The sequence below is a fragment of the Gracilinanus agilis genome, chromosome 2, assembly GCF_016433145.1.
Source record: "Gracilinanus agilis isolate LMUSP501 chromosome 2, AgileGrace, whole genome shotgun sequence".
Lineage (NCBI taxonomy): Eukaryota > Metazoa > Chordata > Mammalia > Didelphimorphia > Didelphidae > Gracilinanus > Gracilinanus agilis.
Window position 1 is genome coordinate 5,353,501 of NC_058131.1, and position 9,207 is coordinate 5,362,707.

Sequence of the window (9,207 nt, forward strand, 5' to 3'; positions counted from 1 at the left end):
CCCCCCCCCCCGCAATCTGCCTGCACACAAATGCATCATGGAAGGGAAGGAGGATGGCGCCGTGGCGCTGGCCTTGGAGTAGGACCTCAGTAGGACCAGATGGCCTGTTCTTGATCCAGGCTCCTGTACTCAGGGAGTGTGTGTGTGTGTGTGTGTGTGTGTGTGTGTGTGTGTGTGCGCGCGCTTACACACTTTAAGAGCAGACAATTTACTTACACACTTTAAGAGCAGACAGTTTCCTCAGCAGAGTGATTTCAGGGGTTCTAGAAAGGCGCTTCTGCCTGCAGTTCCGCCATTACTGCGCTGCCCCTTCAGCAGTAGCTCTCATTTCTCAAGTGTGGCCCGGCCTCCCGGTGGGATACCGCCTGTAAAGGCCTCTGCCAGCCTCCAGGTGGGCCGGACCGGCGCTCTGGCCGGCTCCTGTTAGCTCTGACTTCTGAAAAGCGTTTCCGCACACCTCAGGGGCGAGGACGCGATCCGAATCCTCACCGACGTCGGGCCCTCCGGCCTCACCATCTTGGCTGGCCGCTTGGGCCTCTCTGTGTCCTTGCTGGCCTGGGACCCTCCCCGTCCTCCCCGTCCTCCCCGTCCCCCGAATTCCTGGGTCCAGTCTTTCCTCCGGCTGGGAGGAGTCCCAGCAGGTCCGGTCCTGCCCATCTCCAAGAATCTGGCCTCTGGGGGACTGGCCGGCAGCGTCTACAGGCTCCTAAATGGGGCTTCCTCTTAGGAGCTAAGCAGAGGGAATGAAGCAGCCATGCGTTTGGGGGGGGCCGATCCCCAGAGACACGCGGAGCTGCAGACTCTCTGAGAGCTAAGCTGGAAGGCCCGGAGCCTTCTGGCCATCCGGGAGCTTCGTGTGGCGTCGATGGCCCTAGAGCCTAGGCCTGGCTGGCCAGACAAGACACTGAACACTGACCGCTGGGGTGAAAGGGACCTTCGAGGCCTCCCAGGCCCACTCCCCCATTTTACAGAGAGAGAAACTGAGGAAGGACTGTCCCATAAAAGAGCCGTTCACCTCCTTCTGATTGGCCCCAAAGGGCAGAACAGGAACAATGTATGGAGGCTGCCAAAAGGCCCACTGAGGCTGGATGGTTGGGAGAAGGAGGACTGTCCGGAGGAGACAACTGGTCAGTTGAGAAGCCTTTACGCTGACCCAAAGACTGTCACTATGCCCTGGGGAAACAAAGGAAAGCTGGAAAAACCACCACTGTCCTCACAGGGGAGGTAGCATGGGAAAAGTGGACCCCAAAGATGGAGGGGTGCACTGCAGAGGCCCCTGGGCAGAGCTGAGCCTGGACACCTCAAATCTGGCCTCAGACATTTACAGTCATGTGACTACCGGCGAGTCATTTAACCTCCACTTGCCTCAGTTTCTTTAACTGTAAAATGGGTGTGTAACAGGGTGGTAGTGAGGATCAAATGAAATATGATTTGTAGAAGGGACATAGCACGGTGCCTGGCACCCACAGAATGGGTGCCATGGACACGCCAACCCTTCTTCCTCTTCAGGCCAAGCAATAGCCGTGACCAGAGAATGGGCTGAGAAGAGCAGACCGAGGGCAGCCCCCCCCCCCAGAGAGCCATTTAACAGGCTGGCATTGATGCCAGAATCACGGGGACCCTGAAAGGGTGGGTCAGATAAAGGCCAAGGGCAGCTGCTGGTCAGCAGCTTTACTACCCACCACGGCCTCTAACTCTCCATCCCTAACTGTCGCTCAGATCTACACTCAGAGGAGTCTGGCATGCAGTCAGTACACGCTCAGAGGCTGGCTCCGGGGCCACCACTTGGGCCAGCTGGGGGCCCTGACCTGGAAGGGAGGGATGAATGGGGTAGACGGTCCTGCTCCCCCTTGAGGAGGCAGTGGACATCCTCTGCCTTCTCTGCTGTGCTAACAGCATGGTGAAGCGACAACTTTGACTGGCTGCCGAGACCCGTCTGGGTGTCTATTCACGGGACATCAAGCAGCCAGAGTAAACCTCCCTCTGCCTGGCTGCATTCGAGGAAGGAAGGAAGGATCATAAGCCTCCGGGAAGAGAGACAGACAGTCAGACAGACAGAAACAGAGACAGGAGAGAGACAGAGACAGGGAATCAGAGACAGAGAAGGAGAGACAGAGACAGGGAGGGAGTCAGAGATAGAGACAGAGACAGAGAAGGACAGAGAGACAGAAGAAGAGAGAAAAACAAGGAGATAAGGAGGGAAGGAGATAGAAACAGAGACGAGAGAGAGAGGCAGGAGAGAGAGACAGGGAATCAGAGACAGAGAGACAAGGAGAGAGAAAGGGAGTCAGAGACAGAGATAGAGACAGAGAAGGACAGAGAGACAGAAGAGAAACAGNGACAGAGAGACAGAAGAGAAACAGGGAGATAAGGAGGGAGGAAGGGAGATAGAAACAGGCCAGAGAGAGAGAGAGGCAGGAGAGAGAGAGACGGGGAATCAGAGACAGACAGAGAGAAGGAGGGAGTCAGAGACAGAAAGAGAGAAGGAGAAAGGGACAAGGAGAGAGTCAGAGATAGAGATAGATAGGGAGGGAGAGAAAGGGAGGGAGTCAGAGACAGAGATAGAGACAGAGAAGGACAGAGAGACAGAAGAAGAGAGAGAAACAGGGAGATAAGGAGGGAGGGAGACAGAAACAGAGACAAGAGAGAGAGGCAGGAGAGTGAGGGAAAGACAGAGACAGAGACAGAGTCAGGGATCTCCTCCTCGCTGAGGTTTACATGAAACCATGGACCCCAGCTCTGCTCTTGCTTCTGACCCTATGGGGTCTTTTCTTTCCTTCCTTAAGTGAAGGACTATTGGCAAGGACTCAATATGGCGGGTTCTGAAAGGTCAGAAGAGCGAGCCTTAAAAGAGGACCTGAAGAAGCCCAGACATCAGAGGCCATACCCAAGTCTGTAGACAGCCGAGTCCACTGAGGAACTTGCTGGACCCAACCTGAGAGGGATGGAATGGAGGCCCAGGAGGCTGGGGGGCTGCTGAATTTGCCTGAAGCTCCGGCCCACTCTCAGAGTGAGGTGGCCTGGAAGGGTGGGCCCAAGCATTCAGGAGACTCCTCTGGTATTCTCGCCATCTTCTCAGGAAACTCTTCCTTGGTAAGAGGCAGATGCTATTAATTTCCCAGACAATCTGGGGTGCATTTCACTGATGAGGGGGCAGAGGCCCAGAGAAGGCAGGTGCCCCACCCACCTGCCCCCCCAGATCCTATCAGTAATAAGGAGCAGAACCAGGAGCCAAGCCATGTCCTCCAACTCCACATTTAGCTCTTTCAACATCCAAGCAATGATGGACATTGAATAATGTGTAATTCTCAGCAAACCCTTCCTGGTGAGGGAGGTAATACAAGCATTTACTTGCCTCCTAACCTTGAACAAGTAATTTTCCTTTGCTAGGCCTCAGTTTATTCTTCTGTAAAATGGGGAGGCTGGATCATCTCCAAGTTCCTGTTCTGTGTTCTAAGGCCCTTCCTAACCAGGACATTCTCTGTTCTCGATCCTTCTCCTATTCTGAGATGCTTTGTTCCTGTTAGAGGTAGCCGGGCACAGACTCACACTCCTCGTACAGGGCAGGAGCCCAAGAGAAGCTGTTGGCGGAAGAAGTCAGGAGAGGAGATGGGAGGAGCAGGAAGACCCTTTAAGGAAGCTGTACAATAACTTTGTCAGCCAGGGTGGAAAGCCTCTGAGCCAGGTCTCCCCTAAGCCCCACTAGTCTGTATTTTAATGATCTTTTTTTATTAACCACATTTCTGGGGAAAAGAGTGTTTAATACTCTGTTCATGCTGGTGGTGATGGAGAATTTGCTGCCTCATTTAACAGCTTACATACTCAGGGAAGGCCAAACCAAGCTCAGCCCTGCTTTTGGGGAGGGGGAGCCCAAGAATGTGCTGGCTCCCAGCCTTCATGCTATTGGTTCACACACCCCAGGCAGCCATTTCCCAGGTACAGAGCTCTTGGGGCTCCCCAGAAATGCCCTGGGTCCTGTTTCCCATTAAGCTCAGGGCTCTGAATTTCAACGTCTCATTCACTGAAAGCACTTCATATAGTCCAGGCAACGATGGCCAAGAAAGATGGAAAAGAACGTGGGAGGAAAGGCCTCGATTCCCATCCTAGGCTCTGTGACCTTGGACAAGCCACTCCTCACCCCTGACTCAGTCTCCTCCACTGTAAAGTTAGGAGATTCAGTCACTCAATGAACATTTTATTAAGCAATTAGAACATAACAGAAGACAGCCCCAACTGGGACGCCAAAATAACCAAGGTGTGGACCCTGATGTCATGGAGCTCAAAGTCCAGGAAGGAAAGAAGTTGGAATGCAAACCCAGCTAATATAGATGGGATTACCTGCCTGGCTCTGACATCCCCTGTTCTAAGGGCTCTCCAAGCCCTGACATTCCCTGTTCTAAGCCCCCTCCCAGGCCTGACATCCTCTGTTCTAAGCTTCCCCCCCCCATCCCAGGCCTGATCACCCCCCTGTTCTCTTGTCTCAGGTTCATCTGAGCTCTGATGTTTTAGTACACGATACTTACTCAGAGCCGATAGGAGTGATAGTGGGAGACTTGTTTCTTTTCCAAGAAGGCTTATTTGTAACATACAACCTGGGGCTCCCCTTTAAAACAATCCAGGGGCGGCTGGGTGGCTCAGTGGATGGAGAGCCAGGCCTAGAGACGGGAGGTCCTAGATTCGAATCTGGTCTCAGACACTTCCCAGCTGTGTGACCCTGGGCAAGTCACTTGACCCCCATTGCCTAGCTCTAACCTCTCTTCTGCCTTGGAGCCAATATACAATATTGACTCTAAGACAGAAGGTGAAGGTTTAAAAAATCCAAAAGGCCTTCCCCATCCCAGAGCCCTTTAAGGGAAGCCAGCAGCCCAGCCTCTATCTCTGAAGGAGGGGCTCTCAGCCAAGGGCTGACCCCTGGTCATAGAGGCCCCCAGAAAGGAGGCCACCCCTGGCCTCCAACCCTAAAATGCAGGAAATAGCCGAAGGTGGACAATTTGGACTCGGGTCACCTTGCCATTGTCTAGGAGGGGAGAAAAGAATGTGTCAGACAAAGGGTTAGAGAGAGAGATGAAGGTCTGGGCAGGGCCGGCTGGCCTGGGAACGGGGGAGGGCAGAGCCAGCACTTGGGCCCAGACCAGGACGCTAACAGGTGGCTGCCTAGAGGAAGGGTCCCCCGCAGTCCAGGGCCCAGTCACTCCCCACGCTTCGAGCGTGCAGCCAGACTCACCCCCACAATCCCAGCACGTGGCTCTGGGATTTCAGCGGAGACCCCAGAGAGAGGGGAGAGAAGGGGGCGCGGCGGCAGCCGCCCACCGTGGCATCTTGGCCATCGTGGCCTCAGAGACAAGACTGGCCAAAGGACCCCAACCCTGGGGGCCCCAAGTCCTCGCCAGGCCCCTGCCCAAGAGGCAGCGACCCGGGAGGAGGCTGGGAGGGAACGGCCGGGTCACAACAAGAATGTGGCTGAGCCCTGCTAGACTTGGAGGGAGGGAGAAGTGGGGGGACATCAGGAAAGGCTCCCGGGAGGAGGTGGCCCTTGAGCTTCTTCGTAAAGGAAGAGAGGGGCCCTAGAGATGGAGGTGAGGCTGGGGGGATGCCGGTGTGAATGCGTGAAAGATGGAAATTGTGTGAGAGACAGGAAGAAGCCAGTTTGGCCGTGTGGTCCCAGCGTGGAAGGGGAAGAAGGTAGACTAAAGACCACCCGGGGCCATCATGGAGGGCATGAAAAACCCCAGAGGGGGGCTCTAAGTGAGCCTCGAGGCAACAGAGAGGTGCGGAATTACGGGGGGGGGGGCAGGGACGCCCCCCATCTTGCCGCTGTTCAGTCATGCCGCCTCTCGGTGACATCCATTTCAGGGCTTTCTTGGCGGAGGCACCGGGCAGGTCAGCCATTTCCTTCTCCGCGGCTTTGCACAGATGAGAAAACGGAGGCAGAGTTTAGTGACTGGCACAGGGTCCTACAGCTAGGAAGCGTCCGAGGTCAGAGCCGAACTCGTCTTCCCGACTCCAGGCTGGGGTGCGTCGTCTGGGCTTCGCTGGCTGGGGAGAGGCCTGCGGGGGGACCCCACTGCAGTCATTTAGGTGAGGGCCGACGAGGGCCTGCACTGAGGGCAGCCGAGGAGGTAGAGACGACATTGGAGAGCCGCGTGGAGGCGGGAACAGACGGCACACACGAGGCCGCCCGCCATGACACTGGAGCCGAGGACCGAGGACCGAGGACGTCTGGCCAGGGAGCCCCGGAGCCCCGCCGGAGAGGGCGGGAGCAGCCAGAAGGCAGAGGCTGGCCAGGGCTGAAGCAGGGCACAGCGAGTGCGGATGAGAGGATCGGGGAGTCGTTGGCATAATGGTGGCAGCGATGGGGCCACTGAGAGGGGAGGGACAGAGACAGAGACAGGGAGAGAGACAGAGACACAGAGACAGGCAGAAGAGACAGAGACAGAGGAGAGACACAGAGAGAGACACGGACAGAGGAGACAGTTGCAGAGACAGAGAGGGAGAGGGAAGGGAGGGGATGGGGCAACATGGAGGGAGCTCTTCGTGTCCCAGGCGGGTTCTCAGACACGACCCCCCCGGCGTGCCCGCACCGAGCTGCAGGACCTTCAGCCTTTGCCCAGACACAGGCCGTCCCCTCGCGGGGCCCCAAGTCTGACGCTCCCCAGAGAGGGCGCCCAGGAAGAGGCGAGGCCCCCAGGCGGCCCTGGGAGCGGCCCATTCACAGAGTCCAGACCAGACCCCATGTTTAGGGACCAAGACGGAGCCTTCGGCTTCCCCAAATCACCGCAGGGAACCTCTGGGGCGCTCGAATCCCCAAGATGCAGACAGGGGCTCCTTCAGCCTCCACTGGAGGCCTTCCAGGATGAGGAGGCAGCCGTTACCCTCGGGGAGGCGTCTTCCTGGTGAGTCTGGGGGCCTCCCCCGCCCCAATGTGACCTTGGTGGGCCCCTTTGCCAGTGGGCCTCTGGGCTCCCCAGGTCTGGCCTCTGGGCTGGACAGGCCTGAGCTGGGGGCTGTTATCAAGCCTGGCACCCCCTCGCTGGGTGGATGCTTCCTCGACGCGGGACTTTGGACAAGCCGCTGCCTCCGAGGGTGGCTATCAGGCTCTGTGACCCCATTGGGGCTCCCTCGACAGAGACGCTGGCCTGTGGGCCACTTCCTTCCTCAGCTCATTTGCACGTGAGGAGACTGAGGCCAGGAGGGGGAAGTGACTTGCCCAGGGTCACACAGCCAGTCTGCATCTGAGGCCAATTTGAGCTCAGGAAGGAGCCTTGGAGGCGGCAGGCCCAGGGCTGTCCACTGGCTGCCCCACCGGCACTTGGGAAGCACCCGCTCCGGGCTACAGTGACCAGCCAAGGCCATCCGCACCCTCCAGGGGCCCCAGCTCCATGCTTGGTTTCATCCCTCTGCCAGGGAGGCTGCTGGGGAGCCGCTGGAGGACCTGGCCCAGGCCTCGGCCCTCTGCTGCCACCAGCGACCCTGGGAGGGAGTGGGCAGTCTGGGGGGCCAGGAGAGGCGTTCCTCCTGGGTGGGGGTCCCTGGCATGGCCTCTGCCTCCATTGCCTCGGGCGGTGCCTGGGAAAGCCAGCTTGTAGCGGGGATTTACAGCCCCCATTGGGGGACCTCTGATGTGCAGGGGGGGGCCTGGGCCAGCGCCTGGTCGTCATCCTCCCCATGCAGGGAGTGGCGCCTCCTCCAGGGGCTCCCCTGGGCATGGCTGGGAATCCCCTCCGCCTCCCCCACTTCTGGGCAGGCAGAGCAGGAGGTTCTGGGTCAGGGCTGCCCCCTTGACCAGAGCTTCCCGCCAAAGGCTCGCCAGATAGACCCCCAGGGCCAGCCCCTTCTCGGGAGCACCCCGCACTAGAGGGAGAGTCACCCTGGGGAACCACAGGTCCCCCTCCTGGGACCCAGATGGTGGGAGGAGATTCTTAGGACGGAGTCCAGAGCTCCGGGCTGGGTCGCCTGGTTCAGGGGGAAACTGAGGCCCAGAGCTTTGGTGACTAGGCCAAGATAGGATGGGCAGGTGGGAATTGAAACCCGGGTTAACTAGACCAAGGTAGGATGGACAGGTGGGAATTGGAACCCAGGTCTAATCATGTGGAGGGGGACATCCTCCGGGGCCCTCCCTGCTCTCGGGGGCTCCGCTCTGCCCTACTTTCTGGGGTCCCTCTAGCCCAGGGATTCCCCAAGTGGGCGCCAGCGCCCCCTGGTGGGTGCTGCAGGGATCCAGGGGGCTGGTGATGGCTGCAGGCGCATTGATCCTTCCTATTGATTGCAATTCAATTTAAAACAATTCTTTTCCAGGGGGGGCAGGTAATATTTTTTCTGGAAAGGGGGCGGAGCCAAAAGATTGGGGAGCTGCGGCTCTGCCCCCCCTCCGCCCCCCTGGGGTCCCGGCCTGCTTCCGGATAAAGGCTTTCATCCGGGTTCTCCAGCCCTGCTGGGGGTCTCACTCCACGGAGGGGGGTGCCGGGGCCCCCCAGAAGGAAGCGGAGGCGGCGCGTTCAGTGACTATTTATTTCCATAGACATGAGGTATTTCAAAGTGCTCCGGCCGCGGCCCGGCAGAGACACTCGCGGGGGGCCGGGCGGGGGGCCGGGCGTCCCCCAGAGCGGCCCGGCCGGCCTCCTCCCTCTCACGACTCATTTTCGTACGAAAATAGAAGTATCAAATGTGGCGGCGGCGGCCGGGCCGCACGAGGAAGCGTCTCCACGGCGTGCTCCGCGCCGCAGCGTCCCGGCTGCCCGCCAGCAAGGCAAATGCGGAATCTGTACAAGACGGAGCACCATGGAGGGCGGGGCGGGCGTCTGTCCATGCGGGCGTCCGAGTGTCCGAGTGTCCGTGCGCCGGCCCGCCCGCCGCCCGAGGGAGCCGACATTCGGCGCGTTGAGCCTCTCCCGAAGCGTCCCCAGAGCGCGGCAGCGGCCTAGCAAGTCCGCGCGTGCGCCATCTTGTGCAGCAGCTGCTCCTGCTTGGCGATGAGGCGCTTCTTGTCGAGCTGCAGCTGCTGCTCCTGCGCCTGCAGCGCCCGCACGTACTCGGTGGCCTTCTTCAGGATGACCACTTTGGCCGCCTTGTCGTTGCGCGCCAGCTCGGGCACGTGGTCGCGCAGCGTCAGGAAGCTCGAGCGCAGGTCATTACGCCGCTGCCGCTCCAGGATGTTGTGGTTGCGCCGCCGCTCGCTGTCCTCCGAGTCGGAGTGCCGGGGGCTGGCGC

The 9,207-nt window shown here is 59.0% G+C and overlaps 1 protein-coding gene across 1 annotated transcript in view; it reads right to left on the minus strand.

The window, feature by feature from the left end:
• Positions 1 to 8,917: 8,917 nt before the first annotated feature.
• MYCN (MYCN proto-oncogene, bHLH transcription factor) overlaps positions 8,918 to 9,207 on the minus strand; it is a 3,586-nt gene continuing 3,296 nt past the window's right edge. Inside the window, exon 2 of the mRNA XM_044659245.1 lies at positions 8,918 to 9,200. Within this exon, the coding sequence (XP_044515180.1) occupies positions 8,918 to 9,200 (283 nt within the window). The remainder of the gene's footprint in view (positions 9,201 to 9,207) is intronic.